Genomic DNA, 21,480 nt, shown 5'->3' with positions numbered 1-21,480 from the left:
GCCACTCTGCCTGCTTGTGTGCTCTCTCTCTCTCTCTCTGACAAATAAATAGAAAATAAAAACTTTAAACCACTGCCCCGTGAGAAATCAGAAGGGAAGGTTCACGCATCACGCAGACCGTTTCGGCCGTCCACAAGTTCTGCCACGACTCCCAGGAGACTCCGACACTGCTCGGAATCTACTCCCACAGGAACGGTGGCCTCCGGTTTTCGAGCCACTCAGTCTACCCCAAGCACTGTACCAAGCAATCTCATACATTATCTCACTCCAGTTCTTTTTTTTTTGTTTTTTTTTTTTTTTTTTAAGATTTTTTTTTTTATTTATCTGACAGAGATCACAAGTAGGCAGAGAGGCAGGCAGAGAGACAGGGAGAAGCAGGCTCCCTGCTGAGCAGAGATCCCCATGCGGGGCTCGATCCCAGGACCCTGAGATCATGACCTGAGCCGAAGGCAGCGGCTTAACCCACTGAGCCCCCCAGGCGCCCCTATCTCACTCCAGTTCTAAGAAGAACGTTAATCATGTGCGTTTTAGGGGCGAGAAAGCAGAGCTGTAGAAACCTCAAGTAAGTCGCCCAAGATCACACAGCTTGTTAGGGGCTGTTTCAGGATTCCAAAGCAAAGCCCCTGTGACTCCAAATACCAAGTTCCCAAACCCCTTGTTCTCATGCACCTTACTAGATATCCAAGATCTCAGCAGACGTCTGAATTTCTACATGCATAAATGTAAATTGTTCCCGCCCCCAAGAGGCCTCACTTCTCTGCCCTTCCCATTCGAACGTTCTAAGAGACTCCGCCGCGCTCTCAGCCCCTTGCCCTCCACCTCCACCCACTGATCCTCAGGCTTCGGGGTTCCCGTATCTAGGAAATGAAGAATGAGGACGCCCCGTTAAAGATGAACTGCAGGTAAAAAGCGAACACTCCCGGAACATCATTTCGCTGTTTCTCTGAACCTCTAATTCAACCAGGCGTGCAGTATTTCCTCCGGCCACCTGCGCAAGTTCGGAGCTCGCCGGGGTGACGGGCCTCCGGGTCCCGCCTGCGGGTAGGACAAAGCGCCCCACGGAGGCCCTGGACGTCGGTGAGGTGCAGCCCGCGCCCCGGTGAGCGGCAGCCGGCTCTCGTTTCCGAAAATGCCAGGCTTAGATGCGAAGGGCCCAGGGCGAGACCCGACCCCCAAGGCCACTCCCTACAACACGGTTATCCAAACGCCAACAGGTCGCAGGACCCTGGGACGGGGCAAAGCCGGGGGCAGTGGCCCCCGGAGAAGAGGGAACGGAAGGCGCCGGGAGCAGCCCTCCGGGGCCTCCTGCCGTGCGGGCGCCGCCACAGGTGCACCGCGTCCCGAGGGCGCTCCGGAGACACAGGGCCACGGAAGGGCCGCCAGGCCGGCCCGCCCTCCTCCCCTCGGCCTCCGGGCCCGCTCGGTGGGCCCCGCTCGGTGGGCCCCGCTCGGCCTCTGTCGCCCCCGCGCAGCGTCGCGCCGACACCCAGCCCCCGAGCCCCCATCCCCGGCTTTCTCCACTACCTTTGACCCGCGCGCTCTTGGTCTCGAACTTGGTTAGCATCCTTCAGGCCTCCGGCTCCGAGGCGCCGACCCAAGCCCCGCCACTCCCTGCTGCCCTTCGGCTCCCTCCACGTCAGCGCCGCGGCGCGGCCCCTCCCGGAAGCTCCCCGCGAACTTCCGGTCCCAGGAGCCCCGCCCCCGGGACCACAGAGACGACACCGGTGTTGGCCTAGAGAAGCCACTGCCGGACCAGAGGGGAGGGGAAGCTTCCGCTCAGCCGGGAGGCAAGATGGCCACGGCCGGGGGCGGCTCTGTGGCCGACCCGAGGAGTCGGAGTCTTCTTCGCCTTGTGTCTTTCTGCGTCCTGCTGGCAGGTGAGGCCTCCTCCGCCCGTGAGCTCTGCTGCGTCAGAGGAACCTCCCGAATCGGCCGGCCCGCGACTGCCGCCGTCCCCCCTCTGGTCCCCCCTGCCCCTGTCCCCGCGCCCAGTAAATCCTCTTTCTCTTTCGTTCCCGCGACAGAAGTTCCCCCTTTTGCCTGGACGTGGCTTGAGGGTCCCTTCTCCCCCGCGACACAGGGGCTCCCCATTTCCTCCCCCGGGCCTCCTCTGGACTTCCAGCCTGACCCGCCCACTGCGTCCGCGGCCCGGTTCGCCCGCGGCCCCCGCCCCCGCCCCCGCCCCCTTGTCAGAAGACAGGTGTCGGGCAGCTCGGCTCGGTGCCCGCGCGGACGCTGTCGGCTGAGCGCGGCGCGGTTCGGCGGGTGCAGTGCGGCCCCGCTCGCCCCCGGCTCCGGGGCTTCCGCCGAAAACCCGCGTCCCTGTGCTTTGCCTCGGTTTGTCCTATCAGTGAAGTGAGGCGAAGTGGGCGGTGGGCGCTCTTGACTGCTGAGACCGTGCAGCCGGGATTCAAGGAACTCGAGGCATTTACAGTGCACAGAAATGTTCGCTTACGCACCTTTTTGTCCTGCTGTAGGTCTTTCTAGTTGCTCGAGCCCTAAAATGCAGACATGCCTGGGTCTGACTATGACCCTTCCTTCCCCTCAATTCATGTTGTCTTTAAAGAGCCCCAAAGGAGAGGCGCCTGGGGGGCTCAGTGTTAAGTATTGGCCTCTGGCTCAGGTCATGATCCCAGGGTCCTGGGATCCAGCCCCGCATCAGGCTCCCTGCTCTGCAGGGAACCTGCTTCTCCCTCTCCCAACCCTGCTTGCGATCCCTCTCTCACTGTCTCTGTCAAATAAAATCTTTTTTAAAAAGCATTGTATTTATTCATTTGACAGAGATCACAAGTAGGAAGAGAGAGAGGAGGAAGCAGGCTCCCTGCTGAGCAGAGAGCCAGACATGGGGCTCCATCCCAGGACCTGGGATCATGACGTGAGCCAAAGGCAGAGGCTTTAGCCCACTGAGCCACCCAGGCGCCCTGAATAAATAAATAAAATCTTAAATTAAAAAAAAATTCCCAGAGTCACCCCACGCCATAGCCACACACAAATGACCTATGGATGTTGCATTAAGTGACTCATCTGTGGCAAAAGATTTCTCCCAATTCTGTTCAGACTCCTGGAAAAATGTCTCAGACTTCTTATTGTAATCTCTGTCATTAGATTCCTCTTATCCTTTTATTAACCAGGTAGATATACACACACAAGGTGGAAGGCAGAGGTGTGCTCACCCAGGCTGCCAGAAGCAGGTACTTCCGAGGCTACATGCTTTTGCTTTAGGAAATGAAGTTTTCCTTCTTTTGCTTTTGACATAAGTTGCCCTAAGTGAAACTTGTAATAACTCCCTGTGGCACCTAGCTGTGTGCGTTCATTGACTCCAGTAATGTGTCCAGGAAGTGAGAAGAATTTTCCTTCGTCCCATTTTAGAAAGTATGGTACACCCAAGCCATGCAGCAAGTGAATGACTTGATAGTGCCAATGTCTGTCAATGGTTTCTGACACTTGTTGTCTTCTGATCAGGTTTCTGCAGGGGAAATTCAGTGGAGAGGAAGATCTACATCTCCGTAAATAAAACAGCTCCTTGTGTCCGTCTGCTCAATGCGACACATCAGATCGGCTGCCAATGTGAGTTGAGGTTGGGATTTGTGTTTGTGGCCATTGACATTTCAGTCTGTGCCCTCGATATGAAGATCCGAGTTCTGCCTGAGAGTCTCAGCACCCAAGTCAGGCTGTGTGGGCAGAAGTGATAGAGAACTATTTGTCAAACCAGGCGAGATGGTCGTTAAGTGTTGCATACCTAAGCTGCTTCTAGTACAACTCGTTTAACTGCCACGACAGACCCATGAAATAGATTCTCTTATTATCCCTGTTTTACAAACGACAAAACTGAGACTGAGAGAAGCTGAATGACTTTTCCAAGGTCCTCATGAAACTAGCAATTAACTGATGAAACTAGCAATCGAGCCCCACAGTTCAAGTTCTAAGCCAGGCTCTTAACCGTCTGCTAGTTAAAGTAGAAAACCACTGTTTTCTAAGGAGAAGGAAGCCTCGTATTCTGTGGAGCCCGCCATCACCCACTGTCTGAACAATCTTTTTGGAACTGGAACCGGCTCTCTTAAGGCAGGGGACTGTTTGTAGAGAAGGCACATGAGAAAGCCAAACAGTTGCAGGAGGAATTAGTAAAGCATTCGGATTTGTCTTTGTATGTTTTGTAAATGTGTTCCCAAAACAGCGTATCCTGACAGTACGGTTATAAAACCGTGCAAGGGGAGAAAGCAGTGGTGTGAAGGCTGGACCCCAGTCCCTCTGCGGCTTCACTTGTCTTCAGATTTTGTTCTCCCGTGAATAGTCGTTCTGTCAGAAGGCAGTTGGGCAGTAAGCGGGAAACGTAGAGTCAGATCTTGGGAGTTTTTTAAAGTTTTATTTATTTGAAATAGAGAGAGCAAGTGTACGTGAGCAGGGTTGGAGGTTCGTAGGAAGGGCAGAGTGAGAGGGGGGTGGCAGATTCCCTGCTCAACAGGGAACCGGATGAGGGACTCAATCCAAGGACGCTGAGACGAAGACCTGAGCCAAAGGCAGAGGCATAACTGACTGAGCCACCCAGGTGCTCCAGATCTTTGTTTCTTCATCATCAAATTGGTCACGTCTGAATTTCAGTTTACACCTGCCAAGTGGCTAAATTACACACGCACAAAGCTGAAAGTCAAACTCCCTTCTCTAGACTCTTACCAATGGCGGCTGAGTGAGCAGCGTGGTCCCAGCAGTGAGGACTGTGTGGTCGCCGGAAACCTTCCAGGCTGGCAGGAGGACACACACACCGGCAGTGAAGGGCTTGCTTAAGGTCCTTCCCGGAGCTATGCTCTGTGTTAATTGTGCCATGTCCTTGGTGCAGGAAGTTCTGGGGGTAGGTTAACTGGCTCCAAACGATTCCACATAAAATTTGCAGACTTTGTCCTTAAACTGGGTTTGTGGGTGGCAGAGAGCTGGGTCCAGCATGGGCTGAGATCACACTTGCTGGTCTTGCTGGGACTCCACTCTGGTGCCAAGAGGCTCTGGTGACGCGAGGGCCCCCATCCTCCTGGAGGTGTGCTCTCAGATAGCCTCTCTGGGAACGAGTCATTCTGCTTCATGTTCTTAGAGCAGCTCCGTGGGAAACAATAGCCTGTAGACATGAGCCAAGTTCCAGGACAGAGAAATGACAGGGGAGGGCTTGGGCTCTGGCCACTTCCTCGGGAAGAGCTTAACTCCTTTTCAATTTATTTCTAAGTCTTACTTCATATTTGTCCATCCTGAGCAGGCTACACCCTCTTTAATTAGGATTGCTAGCATGATAAACTTAAGGAGAAAAAGACGTGGGTTTGATTTCCTGACCATAATTCTCTCCTTCTATTGGCCCCTTTTAGTTAGTTATTTGTTTAAAGATTTTATTTTTAAGCAATGTCTACACCCAACACGGGGCTCGAACCTGCAACTCAGAGACCAAGAGTCATACCCTCTAGTGACTGAGCCAGCCAGGTGCCCCGTCGGCCCCTTTTAAAGTGCTCCAAGGGGGCTATGTGTAGGTTTCTTCCTTTTCCTCCTTTCTTTACTTTTTTAATCTGTCGCCACAATATGAGACGAACAAGGGTGAAAAAGTTTCTCCTCATTGACGGCCCAGAGAAAGTGAGCAAGCTACTCCAGACGACATAGCCATCAGCTGGAACCCAGGTCAGAATGCAGGTGTTTCGGTCCAGTGTCCTGGCTCGGCTTTCCCTGTGCTCCTTGGAGCTGCAGTGAAACATGTTTTGTTCCCAGAACAGCTCTTCCTTTCTGCACGTTTTGTGTGGCAAGGACTCCTGCCTTTCATTGGACCGAGAGCCGCCATTGGTAGCTAGATCTTTATTAAAATTATTCCAGATTTTGATACTACTCTAAAGTTTATTATTTTCACTATCACCAGGAATTTCTTAGGTACTTACTCTCTGTAAGATGTAGCTGAAGGTTGGGTACTTGCTTCCATGTCTAGATTTTACCAAATCTCATGGAAGAAACCTTCTTCTTGGCTGACAGTCGGGATATGCTTAAGGTTTTGCACAAGTTAGAGATATTTCACTGCCTTGACCTCGAACCGTAATTCTCACGACTGGCTCTATGTAATAAAGAACCATATGAGGAGTACCTGGATGGCACAGTAGGTTAAGCGTCTGACTCTCGGTTTCCACTCGGGCTATGAGCTCAGCATCATTAGATCAAGCCCCATGTCAGGGTCTGAGCCCAGCGCAGAGTCTGCCTGAGGGTTCTCTCTCCTCTCCCTCTGCCCCTCCCGCTCATACACGCTCTTTCTGTCTCTCTATACTAAGTGACTCTTAAAACAACAATAATAATGGCTGTCTGCAGCAGGTTTGGAAAGTGGACATTCAGGGGCCTCGCCTGTAGAGATTTAGTAGATCTAAGGCCCGCGTATCTGTATTTTTTAAAACTCGAGAGTGATACACAGCAAGGGTCAAGAACTACAGCTCTGAGACAATATCTGAATAACACGTCCAATTTTCTGTGGGGAGAAGGCTTGTGGGGAGACTGTGGGATGTCTCTTCATGGATCACTAGGGACTTGACGGGCATTTGGGACTATGAACCCTCCATCCTCTACTGTGGTGCTTCCCAGTCTTTGTCATTCATGAGACACATAGAAAATGTTACTTGGGTGGCATCCTGGTATATACGGAAATGGATGCTATTTGTAGGCATCCTGGGCTAAGGGGGATGAGTTTGCTCCTAGCTGGGAGTGACCAGCCTAGGGTCTTTGGAAAACCTGGGTCTCCAGAAATGAGGGGGGGTCAATATCAGCTCATCATTAATCCAGCAAGCCCCATCAGTTGGGAAGGTGTAGAGACCCCAAGGTTCTTTATTAATCTTACTCAAAACTGGCTGAAAGCAAGTAAAATCATTCCCAATTAGGGCAGAGGAGTGGATACCGAGGAGTTCTCCTGAAGCCAAGGGAGTCTACACATGTGTTCTCACAAAGGAAGATTCAGTGCTAGAACTCTGAGCGAGGAATCTAGAACCTGCCATTTCCTGGAGAAAATACAGTTTGAGAACTTTGGTGTCTGCTGTCCTAGAAATTTGTTTGTATGCCCACACTTACAGTTGAGGGTTGCGTGCAAGAAAATGATCATGTAACTTTTCCGAGATTTAGTGAATAAAACCTCTAGTGTGTAGATTTCTTGGGCTCTCTTGTCCCCCAGTCAGGCCCACCAGCTGGTGGCCCTCAGATGGAGCTGGGTGACTCAGCCTTCGGTTCAAGTCTGGGTCTGGAGATGGCGGCATCCACCCAGTGTCCTGAGCCAGGTTTGGGGGATAAATGATCTGCAGAATCAGGCAAAGTCAGAATTGTCAACTGTGGGAGCTTTACTGTGACCCATTCTGTCCTGGCAGCTTCCGTCAGTGGGGACACAGGGGTCATCCACGTGGTGGAGAAGGAAGAGGACCTGCAGTGGGTGTTGACCGACGGCCCCAACCCCCCTTATGTGGTTCTGCTGGAGGGCGCACTCTTCACCAGGTGAGGGCTGTGTGTGCCTGCTGGGAAGACACAGCAGAGAGGGGAGGGTTTGGAGGACCATCCTCACATCTGTGAATAGAAACTTCCCTTGGCCGCCCTGGTCTGATCAGGGAATGGGGCAGGGTGGTGGGACTGAGTCTCAGAAGACACATCCACCATCAGGGGAATCATGTTGGTGACCTCATAGATAGAGCTCCAGGGAGTAAAGACCCCAGGGAGGAAGGAGGGGTCCCTAGGGTGAGATTAAGCCCTGAGCTCCGGTTGGGTCATCAGCTTCACTTAGGAGTTAGAGATGGAGAAGCAAGAAAGGAGGCAACAGCTGTGGCGGTTTTTGTTTGTCCTAATTTTTTAAGTGTATAGTTGACAAACAACATTACATTAGTTACAGGGCTACAAGGAGTCAGTGGGTTGGGTTCCATTAGTTCCCCATTTGTTTCCATCCTTGGGCAGATATTGGGACACTAATAACCTTCCCACCTTCCTTCCTGGCCTCCCTGTTTCAGGAATCTGATGGAGAAACTAAAGGGGAGAACCAGCCGCATCGCTGGCCTGGCCGTGTCCTTGGCCAAGCCCAACCCCGCATCCGGCTTCTCTCCTAGTGTGCCGTGTCCCAATGATGGGTTTGGTAAGAGCTCCAAAGGATCAGGGGACATCCCATCACCCAGAGCTCACTGCTGCTTCAGCGTCATGTCTTTGGAGGGGTTGGGGGTACGCATCTGTCTGGACGTCTGTCTGTGCGTCTGTTTGTATGTAGGGGAGCAGCTGACTCCCAAACAGAAGATGGTGTTTCTTAGCGTCAGTCATGCCTTCCATCTGCTGCTTCCCCTTCTTCCCCTTCTCTCATCGTCCCTTTCTGTCACGAGCTCCGTCCCTCATCAGCCAGCTGCGGGCTCCCTGCTCCCACTGTCTGTTTTACTCTAAGTGGTGACAGGTTGATGCTTGCTTCTCTGAGCCCCCCTTTCCTTTGGAACTCTTGGTCCCAACCCAGTGATATCCTAGCCCTCCTCCCTCGCTGGGTCCCTGAGCGCTCGGAGTCCCAGCAGTCTGTCCCCCATCCACCCCCGCAGGCATTTACTCCAACTCCTATGGGCCGGAATTTGCTCACTGCAGAGAAATCCAGTGGAACCCCCTGGGAGATGGTTTGGCTTATGAAGACTTCAGTTTCCCCATCTTCCTTCTTGAAGATGAGAATGAAACCAAGGTCATCAAGCAGGTAATGACTGCCAGCTCCTAGCAATTCTAGTTCCAAAGAGCAGCTTTGTAGGCGCTTCTCCTGTTCGGAGGGACCTCATCTCCCAGCACGCCCACTGAAAGACAGTTGCTCCAAGAAGAGCCAACACCTGTATTTTTCTCACATTTCCCTTCCCATTTCTATCCTGCCTGCTCTTACAGTGTTGACAGTTCAGGCTGGAAGAAAATAGAAACAGTATTTGCTGTGAAGTGAGGTGTGGAGCCCTGGATAGGAGCCGCGAACATGGTAGAGCGTCAGACTAGGCGTTGAGAGAGTCAGAGACCTCTGACGTTCTTTTTCAGTTCCGGCCAGTTGCTAATTCTGGTCTAGCTTCTTTGTGCTGACACGCAGGGCAATTAGGAGATTTGTTCCATAGTTTCACAGCGATGTCTAAGTGGTCTTGAATTTGTTCTTTGATCCTTGGTTCACTGCTCTGTACATCAGATCGCTTTAAGAACTTGAGCCAGGCCATTTGGGATGGGGTGGTGTCGTCCACCCCAACTAAGGCATTGAGCCTGTAGCTGTTTGGTGAGGTTTTCTCTTGGACCTTGTACACGCTGGGTTTGTATCAGGATAACTAGCTCAGGGACAGATGTGACAGTGGCTTCCTGACGGGGCTGGGCCCTCTTTCTGGGATGTCTGGGCAGGACTCCCTGCGAGCTGCCTCCGTGGGGTCTGTCTCCCTCCCTAGTGCTATCGCGATCACAACCTGAGTCCGAACGGCTCAGCGCCCGCCTTCCCGCTGTGCGCCATGCAGCTCTTCTCCCACATGCACGCTGTCCTCAGCACGGTCACCTGCATGCGACGCAGCTCCATCCAGAGCACCTTCAGCATCAACCCAGGTAGGCCAGGTCTAAGGCCTGCCGGGGACACTGGGGGGCTGGGGAGCGTGGGAGGGACAACTGCAGGCAGGGAGCGTGCGGTGGCAGATGCAGAAATGATTCTGAACAGCTGAGGCCACTAGTCCCTGAAGTGGGCAGAGCAGAGAAACCAACCTTGAGCAGCGGAGACAGGAGAGGATTCCCAGGCCCACGGGGCAGTGGGCGGAGGAGTCTTCCATGCCGTGTCTGGGGCTGCGGCGTCCCTTATGCCTGTTGCTGTCTCCCGTGTCCTGCTCAGAAATCGTCTGTGACCCCCTGTCCGACTACAACGTATGGAGCATGCTGAAGCCTATAAATATGTCTGGGATGTTAGAACCCGATGACAAGGTTGTGGTTGCTGCGACCCGGGTGAGTGTTGGCCCCTGGTCAGGGTGGACGGGGCTGGTCCCCGATGGGCTGGCAGGCCTCGTGCGGGCTCAGGTTTCCGGCTTGCTGTGGTGGGGAGCCTCCGTGGAGAGGGATCTGGGCTCTGGGCCTCCCCAGCTTAGCCATCATCCCAGCCTATGAACATTCTCTTGGCTAGAATAGGTTCGGGGGCCTGGGGCCTTGTCCTAATGGCCATTTTCAAAGCCTGCCTCCCCTGCCTTTTCTGCTGTGCCCAGCTGGACAGTCGTTCCTTTTTCTGGAATGTGGCCCCAGGGGCTGAAAGTGCCGTGGCCTCCTTCGTCACTCAGCTAGCTGCTGCTGAAGCTCTGCAGAAGGCCCCTGATGTGGCCACCCTTCCCCGCAATGTCATGTTCGTCTTCTTCCAAGGGGTAAGAAAGCACTCTGGCTAAGGTGGAATGGGGGGGAGGGGCGGCAGGCAGGGCCAGTGGGGGCGTGGCTATTGTCTGGGGACGATCTGGGCACTTGATGTAGGTGGTTATTCAGCAGAGAGCATCTGGATGTAACTCCATGTGTCTCCCCTTAGAGTCCCACATTTTCGGAAGCTTTTGCACCCTGACATGAAATCGCTGTGCTGCAGTCCCCTTGTCCCCTGCCTGTTACTTTTATTCTCTCAACCTTTTCACTGCCACTCCCACCCAAGGGCCCTGAGGCCCCTGGCTCTCCCCACTGCCACCACAGCCTGGCCCTGGAATCAGGGAACAGCAGCCGTGGCTGAGTGGGCAGAGGGGAGGGAGAGGCAAGGAGCAGGCACATAACAGCTGATGTTCGCCTCAGGCCTTTGCCGAGGCTGCTCTCCCATTTCTGGGCTCGAGAAGTCCTGTGATACCCACGTGTGAGGGATGGTCACAGCTGGGAGGCGGGGTAGGAAGGAGGGCGGAGTCACGTGACTGCGTGAGCTGGCCAGCAATTGTGATGACATGGGACAGTAGCCTTCATGCCTTGACCCTGACTCTTGGGAATCTCTGTTCCGTTTCCCACCCATCTCTACCCTCAGGAAACCTTTGACTACATTGGCAGCTCAAGAATGGTCTACGACATGGAGAAGGGCAAGTTTCCTGTGCAGTTAGAGAACATCGAGTCATTCGTGGAGCTGGGACAGGTGTGCAGCGTGTGTCCTCACCCCTTCCCTCCTTCACGCTGCCGCCTCTGTGTCCTGTTGTCCCCGCTGCTGGTGCCACCACCTCTCCCCCTGACTTTTCTCTGACCTTACGCCTTTCTCCCGGGTACGGGCCACAGTGGACACCAGTGATACGTGTTGCGTCTTCATCCTCCCCCAGGTGGCCTTAAGAAATTCACTAGAGCTTTGGATGCACACAGACCCCATGTCTCAGAAAAATGGGTCCATACAGAATCAGGTAATCTGAGCATCTTTCCTCCTCACTTCCTGTTTCATCAGCTTACCATATGGGCACCCCTCACCTGAGCCCTATCCCCTGCACCAGCCCTCAGGACCGTGAGACAGGACCTCAGGTTAGGTACCAGCTAAAGGATGGCCAGCATGGCTGTTTCCGCTTCCCAGGAAGAGCTGTGAGCACAGCTCGTGTGTTGGTTTCCTGGGACGGGCAGTTCTCTGACTCCGTGCCTAGCGGTGGACGGGGGAGCGACTAGCTCCTTTCTCTCTGCTGCCACACCGGCCTGCTGGTCCAGGCTGCCCTGCCCGATGCCCAGCTGCTTCAGACTCTCTACCCAGATTGTCTTCAGCATTCCTCACCACTTGCTCAAGACCTTCCTCAATCTCAGGGTCCAGCTTTAGGCCTGTTTTACTCATGAGGTGGTCTTCCTGCCCTTCCGGTGTCCGTGCACCCCGCCCCCGCTCTGGGCTCCCGTGTGGCAACCCGTGAGGTTTTGTGGGAGCGATTTGCTCTTCTAATTCTGCACAAGTAGGAAGTTGAGCATCTAGTGAGACTAAGACAGTGTGAGCCGCAGGACACTCAGCCTCAGTTCCCAAGGGCTTGAGGAACTGGGGTGCAGGAGGCCTGGGGGCATCTCCCAAGACTCGAGGGAGATGGCCCTGTGGTCCTGGAAGAGACCTCCGGCCACCCCGAGCTAACCCATTCCTGCAGGTAGAGGCCCTCCTGAGCACACTGGAGAGGAGCGGAGCCGGCGTCCCCGCCGTGGCCCTCCGGAGGCTGAACCAGTCCCAGCCCCTCCCGCCGTCTTCCCTGCAGCGCTTCCTGCGGGCTCGGAACATCTCCGGTGTTGTCCTCGCGGACCACTCCACCGTCTTCCATAACCGGTAAGGCCGCCTCCTCGTTCCGGGAGAGAATCTACGCTGTAGTCTGGGGTCTGTGGCGGGGGGATGTCTCTGTGTCCAGAAAGAGCCCCACCCTCCCCTGCCCCCACAGCATCCTCTTCAGAGCTCAGGTCGATTCGTGTCTTCTTCTCAGTAGCCTGCTCACCTCCAGGCCAGGCGCCTCATCTGACTTGGCATCTTGGAGAACAGGCCCCGCTCAGCCTTCGCTGGCACAGAGCATCCTTGCTCAGCCAGCCTCGCCCCGCTCTCCGGAGGCCTGGGTCCCCAGGGCTGCCAGCAGAGGGCAGCACCTCTCGCAGGAGCTGGCCGTTGGGGGGCTGCCCCAGGGTGCTGTGCCGGGTGTGCAGATAGAACTCGTGCTCTGAAGTGTACCGTGTGCCTGCTGTTGGGGTAAAAGTGTCCCCTCCAGATGAAGGGACTCCAGAGAGAAGGGGTGAGGCCCTGTCGGTCACATCTCTCCTGGTCCTGGGCACCCCAGACTGCCCCTAACTGCAGCCCTAGGCTATCGGGGGACTTCTCACTGGGGCCGGATTGCTAGGCCCCCAGCTCCCCTTCCCTCTGCCATGAGACCAAACGGGTTTCTGAGTAAAAACACTTAAGTTTCAGTTCTCTGACTCCAGCCAGGGAGGACTTTCTCATTTATTTGGGTGCAGAGATGCTTCCAGAGCTCAGGTCAGCACTCTCCTCCCTGTCTGACCTCCGCAGCACCTTGGGGTCAAGATGGTCATTTGCACACGTTCAGCCTCGCTCCTGTGGGGGCCAGCGTATGTCAGGGCTGAAGGCTAGAAGTGCTCTGCTGGGCTTCAGAGCCCACATATGCCTAGGCTCCCCGAGGACCTGGTGCGGTGCGGTGCGTCTGGAAGCAGACCCGCTCAGCTCCCTCTGCCCCAGCCCACCCTCAATGCCGACGTTTGTTGGAAGCGCCGCACGAAAGCTCTAGTGATAGCGCGCGTGCTCCCAGAAAGTCCTCTCAGCCGTCCCGCAAGCACGTCTGCAGCCCAAGCAGAGGGGGAGAGCGTCTCTTCCGTTTGAGGCTTCCCGGGAAGGGGGCCTCCTGCATTCCTGATCTCATTTGCCTTTTCTCGCGTGTTGTTAGGAGGGTCCTTGTATTGAATTGCTCCTCTCCCGTCTCCCGGCCCCCACGCTGTCTTCAATGTGGAACCCTCGTGCTCTCTTCCCTTCCTCGGAGGATGAAAAGAGAGAGGCTCCTGCAGGAGGGGCCTGGGAGGGGGGCTAGGGCAGGGCGCTGGCCGCGGGTGGCCGAGGCTCACGGCGCCTCTCCCGGCAGCTATTACCAGAGCATTTACGACACTGCGGAGAACATCAACGTCAGCTACCCCGAGTGGCAGAGCCCCGAGGAGGACCTGAACTTCGTGACGGACACTGCCAAGGTAGCACTCACCTGGGCGGGGAGCACAGTGAAGCTGCTAAGAGGTTAGAAGAGGTGCGCCATTCAGCCCCTTCCTCGCCGCCGCAGGCTCTGGCAGATGTGGCCACAGTGCTGGCACGTGCGCTGTACCAGCTCGCAGGAGGGACCAACTTCACCGATGCCATCCGGGCTGATGCCCACACGGTAGGGACAGGCGGACCCTGCCTCCTCGCCAGCCCTGTGCCTGCAGCAGCCTGCCCCATCCTCGTGCCACTGTCTCTTCTCCCAAACCTGGGAGCGCACGTGGGTGGAGCTCCCCGCGCCTCCCAGAGCCGGCCCCTGCCTCCCCAGCCCCTGGCTCACAACAGGGTTTCCCTGGAGAACGCTCCCTGGGCTCTGGATCTCCAGATTGTTGCTTCTCGCTGCCCCAATCCTAGGTCACCCGCCTGCTCTATGGGTTCCTGGTCAGAGCCAACAATTCCTGGTTCCAGTCTGTCCTCCGGCAGGACCTAAGGTCCTACTTGGGTAAGCACGTGCTGTGGGAATGGCACCCTTGGCCAAGGCAAAGGATCGAGAGAGACCATCTTGGTTTAATCCTTTTTTTTTTCTCCTTTTCTGTTTTGTCCTTTTCTTCCCCTCTGTTTGCCTTTCCGTCTCCTGATGTATCGGACCCATTCTCTTAACCTTCTGTTCTTGGGCCCTGCCAACCTCGGGCTCCTCTGTCTCACACCCACACCCGCCTCCCACCCTCCAAACCCTCCCTCCCCTGCGGCCTCCGCTCAGGCGATGGGCCTCTTCAGCACTACATCGCCGTCTCTAGCCCCACCAACACCACTTACGTGGTGCAGTACGCCTTGGCAAACCTGACTGGCCAGGTGGTCGACCTTACCCGAGAGCAGTGCCAGGATCCAAGTAAAGTCCCCAGTGAAAACAAGGATGTGAGTGGTAGTGGGTGTGGGAGGTGCCCCGAGGGCCTCTTTCCCCTGGGGAAGTTGGAGAATGTCCTGGGCCCGGCCGGACCCAAGGGGCTGGGATGGAGAGGCTGCCGTGCCTTAAACGCGAGTGTTGGAGAGGCAGTAGCCTGGGTGGAAGCAGACCCATCTAAGAGAGGATCGCCTCGGCCCCACTCCATGGCCTGTCTTCCCGTGCAGCTGTACGAGTACGCGTGGGTCCAGGGCCCTCTGAATTCCAATGAGACGGACCGGCTGCCCCACTGTGTGCGTTCCACGGCGCGACTGGCCAGGGCCCTGTCCCCCGCCTTTGAGCTGAGGCAGTGGGGCTCCACCGAGTACTCCACGTGGACGGAGAGCCGCTGGAAAGACATCCGGGCCCGCATCTTTCTGATAGCCAGCAGAGAGCTGGAGGTGAGCTGGGAGGGGCCGGGCGGGGCTTCCCTTGCGGCTGCTGCCTCTTCCCTCGCACCCCCTCCCGTCTCCCATTTGGCCCAGATGTGCCACAGAAACCACCTGTGACTCTGTCCCTTGTCAGCCGGCATGCCCCGTTAGGAAGCCTGTCTTCACGAGAGTCTGGGTCTGTACTCATGCTGGAGTGAGGCTCCCACGGAGACCCACGGAGGTGCTCCTCTGCCGGGGACCCCCCGCAGCTCCACTCCCAGCCAGCAGTGCCCCACCTGCTGCTCCTGGGATATGGACAGGGTCCCCCATTTCTTGAGCATCTGTCATGAGGAAACCAGTGATGTAATTGCCACCAGAGTCAAAAGTCATGGATCCTCACTTCAGGATGCTTAAACTCTAACTCAGGCAAGGGGGAAAGAAGAGCAGAGACTCTTTACTTCTCTTTCCAAACGGAGAGACTGGGTCTCCCAGTTGGGAAGATGTTGCCTCTGATTGCCCCAGACTTGGCGCTCAGAGCCAGGTCCAGAACTCAGAGCAAACTGGCTTGAGTTCTGAGAGCACCTCTGCCCTCCCCGCCCCTTCCCCGCCCCCCGCCCCCCCCCCCCCCCCGCCCGCAGTTCGTCACGCTGATGGTGGGCTTCGGCATCCTCGTCTTCTCTCTCGCCGTCACCTACTGCATCAACGCCAAGGCCGACGTCCTTTTCATCGCCCCCCGGGAGCCCGGACCTGTGTCTTACTGAAGAGGAACCTGGCTTTCCCTGCCAGCTCTACTGTTCATGTCCTAGATCATGTGTCCCATGGGGACATAAACCACTAGTTTGTCACTGGAACCTCTCTGGGCCTGCTCAGACTGGAATTAATGTAAAGAAGTGCAACCGCCCAAAAGAAGGGAGGGAGAAGCAAGTCACCTGTCCTCTCCAGCTCCCCCTGCCCATCTCCCCTTCCATGGTTGGTCCTCACCCCTGCCAGATTCTGGAATGGCAAATAGAAGCTTCCTGCTCCTGTTCGACTCCTAGCTGCGCCCCCTCACTCACTTTCTTCAGGGTCCCTCCTCTGCCCTCCGTCCTCCCCAGGACCACCCTCTGCTCCCCAACCCACCCCGTTTCTAACCATTTCCTGTTTGCTCACTGGGAGGGACAGGAAGGCCAGATGCCAGGGGCAAACTACGAGGAAGCCCTAAGGAGCAGGCCAGGCCGTCTGGGGCCCTCGCCTGCTGTCTCCCTCCTGCTCTCCTGTCCCCAGACCCTTCGGTGGCCCAGCAGGGGGTGGGCTGCTGGGTGGTGGTCCACCTCCAGCCACAGCGCTCATTGTGATTTTACGAAGCTGTAATATCTATTTTTGTTTTCTCTTTTCCGTGTGTGTGTGTGCGCGCGTGCGTGTGTGTAAATATATAAATAGCAAGTTTCATTAAAATAGGCTGTCCCACGTGACCTGTACGTGTTCTTCCGCACCCTCGCGTTCGGTGACCGCGACCAGAAGTCATGAAATTGTTACCTCACGTGCTCTCTCTGGGTCTCTGGGGGCTCAAGGAGTGCGGCTCTGTCAGAAGCGGTGGAAGTCCTCCCAGCAGGCTCCCGGGGCGCCGCGGAGCCCTGGCTTCCCTCTTGCAAGAGCCCCGTTAGCCTCGTTTCCCGCTTCGTGTCAGACAGGCGCGGCCTCGTTCACTGCGAGACGCCAGCTCGGGTGCGGGAGTGAGGGGACCGGCCCTCGGGGAGAGACTGGTGGGCGGTGGATCTGGAGCGCTCGGACAGCATGTGGCAGGCTTCAGGGCCCTGGGGACGTCTGGAAAGGCCACCCAGAGTGGGGAGGCATCTGAGTTTCGGTCTGGAGTTCAGCGGTGGAAGCACAGAGCCCAGGAGGCTCGGGTAGCGTTCGGGAAGGGCAAGTTGTCCAGGGCGCAGCCAAGGAGGAGACAAGGCCAGGGCAGGTGTCACGGGCCTGGGCTGGAATGCTGAGGGATTGGGCCTCCTGTTTCCCGTGGGCACTTTGTAGACCAAAACAGGTGTGGCTTCCGACTCTCCTGGAAAGAAAACCTTGGCTCTGGGCAAATACTCGGATTCCCTGGGTCTTTCTGGGAGCAAAACTGCAGAGTATGGCCGCACAGCTAAAGGCTGGGGTGGGAGGGGTGGGCAGCTGCGAGTCTGGGGAGGGGAAGACCCCTCCGGAGCGGTGCCTGAGGCCAGCCTTGTCCCCTCACTGCGGCCCTGAGGCCCCGGAGGCCCCAAGACCGCTGACCTGGGGAGGACCCGCCCCCAGTCCCTGGGGCTGGGCTGGTCACCTTCCTGTATCCCGCTGAGGGGCTGATTTTCCTTGAGGCTCCCCTCAGCGGACACGTTTGGGGTTGTAGGAGGTAGAAATGAGCCCGCTCCACCCCACCCCCACACCCCTCCTGGCCCGCACACTGTGCTGGCGGGAGGCAGGAGCAGCTGCCACCATTGCTGGGCCGACTCCTCGCCTCCCTCGGCCAAAAGGGTCTCCCAGCGGACAGGGCAGTGAGCTCCCGAGGCCCGCTGGCAGCTTCGGGAGGCAGGGAAGCGGCTGGGTACCAGCGAGGGGGCTGCACAGCGTGGGCGCCGGTACAAGACAAGGGCCCAGCCTCCTCGGCTCAGGGAACGCTCCGCACCAACGTGTCTTCCACCCCCCCCCCCCCGCCCCGTGCCACCCCGACCTCACAACCCTCCCACCCCAAATACAAAAGCTCTCCCCATGGCTCTTGGGGAAACCAAGCTCCATAGGTGGGGCCCAGACCCCTTGCTGACCCCTTCAGGGGCCCCTTCGCTGAGACCTTGGTCTGGCTCCTCCCCTTGCACCCGCTGTGCTCTGGAGACCTCATGGCCATGGTCATGGCTGGCAGCCGGTTAGGGTCACAAACCAATGCCTCAGCCTGCCTCCCCCACATTTGCTTTGGGCCTTGCTCACCCCTGTGCCCCCTGGGGATGTGTCACTTCCCCTCCCTACTTCTACCCATGCGGGGCTTGAAGAGCTGACCACTCTGTCCCAGGACCCAGCCCGTCTCTACCTGCCACAGCCCCTTTGTATCTCAGCACCGAGGGCTCTCCCAACAGCCGGTGTTTCTTCCTGTGCTTCTCTCAGCCTTCCCAAAAGCAAGTGCTGGCAGATATTTTCATGGAGAGTCTGGTGTTCTGGACCAAGATCCACCTTATTCAGTAGGACTCTGTTTCTTCGTGGAACCCTACAAGCAGAACTTAAGAATTGTACTTATGAGCTAACTCATTCAACAAATGGGGGAAACAGTCGCCCAGAGTGAGTGAGTGGCTTGCCCAAGGTGTATTAGAACCGAGCTGAGACCAGAACAAGTCTTGTATGTGCACGGGCAGTAATCAACATTTACTGAGCGCGGCTGTGACAAGGTGCTCCGTCCTGGCCTTGGAAAAAGCTATGGTGAGATGTGGCAGCTTCCCTTAGAGACTCAGGGTCCAGAGCCTGGATGGCAGAAAGGGCCAGGACACAGGATAAATAACCAGGCAGAGCAGCGCACGCTCCGTGAAAATCGGTGCTGGGAATAGTTTCTGCCTGAGCTCAGACGACGGAAGGCTGGCGTTGGGCAGGGGGCCCGGTGTGCCATGAATGGTCTGTGTGCTTCTGGGAGGGGCCCGTGTTGCCTGCATCGTGCGGAGTCAGACGAGGGGCAGCTGTCCGGGGTCCCTGCTGGCTCTCACAGCCACCTCCATGTGGCCTTACTTCCACACTCAACTCCTCAGGGCAGCGGGGATGAAAGGTTGGTCAATTCTTGGGGCCCCGGGATGATTCAGTCTGTTCCGCAGTTAAGCAGCAGGCTCTTGGCTTTGGCTCGGGTCATGATCTCAGGGTCGTGAGATCAAACTCCCTGTTGGTCTGGCTCCAAGCTCAGCCTGAAGTCTGCTTGTCCCTCTCCCCCCGCATGCTCTCTCTCTTTCTCTCTCTCTGTCTCAAATAAATCAATAAGTAAAATCTTTAAAAAAGGGCAGACTGTGGATCAATTCTTGAACTTTCTAAGGCTGTTAGGAAGTTTTCCTCCCAGAGAGGAGGGCTTGGGAGGCACTTATTGCGCTGTAACCCGAGGACCCTAGGAGTCTGGGGGTGGGCGGTGGGACAGCAACACAGGGGCCATTGCAAAGTGACTCGGAGACTCAGGTCCCCGGCCCCCCGTCCTCCCTGAAGTTGTAGCTGAGCTTGGGAAGGAGAGAGCCCTTTCCAGGTCAGGGTTCAAATGGCCTGGGGTCTGATTTGTATTCCTTCCTGAATCCACACACAGAAGGTACAGGGGGCCCCACCGTCCTGCAGTGGAGACAGGCAGGCAGAGCTCTGCGCCTTAGTCCTCAGCCCCCGAGTTGTCCCTGAGTCGTCGGAATAGGGAAAACACCGGCAGAGCAGAGCGCAGGGGCCACCTCAGGAGGCCTCGAGATGACGCAACCCCAAGTAAGCCTCCAGGCTTAGGCTCCAGTGGGCTGGCCGCCGGGCGGGGCAGGGGTGGGGGCGACTGGGGCCGGGACCCTGGGGTCCCCTTCCGTCCACACCTCCAGAGAGGACTTGGAGAAAGGGCAGGGAGAGGAGAGGAAAGCGGGCATCCTGAAAAGAATAAACCAGTACAGGGAAACAGGAAGTAGGGAAGCCGGGGGCCAAAGGGGGAAAGGGAACTGCGGGAGCCCGGAGCCCGGGAGGTGGGGGGGGGGGGGTGGCGGGCGTGGCCAGGAGGGGAGTGGGCCCCGGAGCTGCTGGTGACAGATGGGTGGACACAAAGAGCAGAGCTGCAGGGAAGACAGATGGGTGGGGGGGGGGGGAGGGGAAGGCTGGAGGGGCAGTGGTTGGAGGCCTTAATGAGATTGGGGCCGGGCTGGGGCTGCGGAGAGGTGAGCAGAGAGGGGAGAAGAAAGGCGAGGCCGCCCCCGGGACACAAAAGCAGCGAGGCCTGGGGGCCAGGGTGGGAGAGGGCCCTGGCCGGCCACTGGAAAGGGGGGCTTCCAGCCCGGCTGGCAGCGGAGGGAGTGACAGATGCGTAGTTCACCAGAGTGGAGACCCGCTGTCACCTTCTAGAGGCACCAGGAGGGGAGCCCAGAAAGACAGACGGACAGAGCCAGCGTGGGGGCAGACACGGAGGTGGAGGCTGGGCCAAGGCTTCCCAGCCACACGGAGGCCGCTGCCCAGGCTCCTCTAGCCTGCCTCGCTCTCCTGGCCCGGGATGCGGACCAGCCTTTCCTCATAACAGCCCATCCGGGGCCACTCCCTGGAAAGGGTCAGGCATCGCGGCACAGCTAGGGTTAACGCCGTCTGCTCTCCCTGCCAGCCGCTCGCCCGGTTGGGTCCCCAGGGCTCCCCACATATGTCACCCCCGCTCCTGCCAACCCACTGCTCCCAGCTCCTCGGGGCCCTCCCCCACCCTCAAGGACTAGGCCCCGGACCCCGTGTCCTCCCCACACTCCAGCCTCCCACCCAGCAATCCACCTTGAAGGCTGTGTAGACGGGAAAAGGTGGTGACAGTCTGAAAAACTGGCCGGACACAACGGCACACAAAGTGATGACAAGCAGCCACAGGCCAGCTCAGGCCCCTTCCTGCTCCTCCCACACTCCTTGCAGCAGAGACCCTCACACAGCTTGGGGGACAGTTGGGGGGTCTCCTGCCCCCTCGGACCAGGGGACCAGGGCTGCCGGTGGCCTGGGCTGACCCCAGAGCCTCCCCTCCCTCACCCATAATGCCTCAGATCACGCACACATGAAGGTGATTCAAATCGCCCCGCACAGATGTCCAGGTTGGGGTGAGTGCTTGGCCTAGGACTCCCCCACAGTGTGCGACACACGCCCTGTGAGGAAGGCAGCTTGATTGATCCCCATTTCACAGAGGACACAACAGCCTAAGTCAGGATTAACGACCCGCTGAAGGTCACGGGCTTGCAGTTAGGGAGCGTTCTTTCCGGTGCCCCATGGTTTCGGCTCCTCTGCGTAGGACCAAATTCTCAGAGCCAAACAGCCTACAAGGAGAGAAGCTGAGGACTTGGGACCCTGTTCCTCCCTACCTTCCCCACCCCCACCCCCAGCAAGGGGCGCTTCTGCTCCTGGGGTCCCTCTAGGTTTTGCTTCTGTTTCCCTTAACGTCTCCCTCTGGGGGAGGGACCTCCCGGCCTCGGTCACAGTCCCTCAGACCTAGAGTTCTGTTCATCTTGTCTCCCCATCCCCGGCTCTCTGCCCCCTTCATGTCTGTGTCCCTACCCTGTCTTGGGCTCCCCCAGGGCTCTCGAGTACCAGGCAGGATCATCCCAGAATTCCAGTGTCTCCCCCTCCAAGCCCCCACCCCCACCCCCGTGTCCCCAGCTCGCATCTCTGAGTCTCCACAGAGCTTCCCTGTCCTAGCAGCTCCTGTCTGTGTCTCTCATCTCTGGGTCTGCCCCACACGTCCCTCTCCCTAGGCCAGCCCCACGTCCGCTACCCAGTCCCCTCCTCTCCCCCGTCTCCCCTTCCTCTCCAGCCCACCCCATGGCACTCTCTCCTGGGTCTCTCTGTCTCCCAGTTTCTTGGCCAGGGTGGAAGGC

General features: G+C 57.3%; 2 protein-coding genes across 2 annotated transcripts in view; one reads left to right on the top strand and one right to left on the bottom strand.

Annotated features, from left to right (window-relative positions):
• The window catches only part of COPA (COPI coat complex subunit alpha), a 45,192-nt gene extending 43,523 nt beyond the window's left edge, over positions 1-1,669 (bottom strand). The window contains exon 1 of the mRNA XM_059145481.1: positions 1,525-1,669. Coding sequence (XP_059001464.1) covers positions 1,525-1,564 — 40 coding nt within the window. The 5' untranslated portion in view covers positions 1,565-1,669. The remainder of the gene's footprint in view (positions 1-1,524) is intronic.
• A 55-nt stretch (positions 1,670-1,724) lies between these two features.
• Positions 1,725-16,386, top strand: NCSTN (nicastrin). Its single transcript, XM_059145482.1, has 17 exons — positions 1,725-1,877; positions 3,463-3,567; positions 7,356-7,479; positions 7,983-8,104; positions 8,547-8,692; positions 9,402-9,552; positions 9,830-9,939; positions 10,194-10,346; positions 10,973-11,077; positions 11,256-11,333; positions 12,042-12,214; positions 13,521-13,623; positions 13,710-13,805; positions 14,039-14,126; positions 14,385-14,539; positions 14,753-14,965; positions 15,574-16,386. Exons 1-17 carry the CDS (start codon positions 1,793-1,795, stop codon positions 15,694-15,696), a joined length of 2,130 nt encoding a protein of 709 aa, XP_059001465.1. The 5' UTR covers positions 1,725-1,792; the 3' UTR covers positions 15,697-16,386.
• Positions 16,387-21,480: the final 5,094 nt, after the last annotated feature.

This window comes from Mustela lutreola, chromosome 14 (assembly GCF_030435805.1).
Source record: "Mustela lutreola isolate mMusLut2 chromosome 14, mMusLut2.pri, whole genome shotgun sequence".
NCBI classification, from domain to species: domain Eukaryota; kingdom Metazoa; phylum Chordata; class Mammalia; order Carnivora; family Mustelidae; genus Mustela; species Mustela lutreola.
The sequence above is the reverse complement of the archived record's forward strand: the minus strand, read 5'-3'. Positions and strand labels throughout refer to the sequence as shown.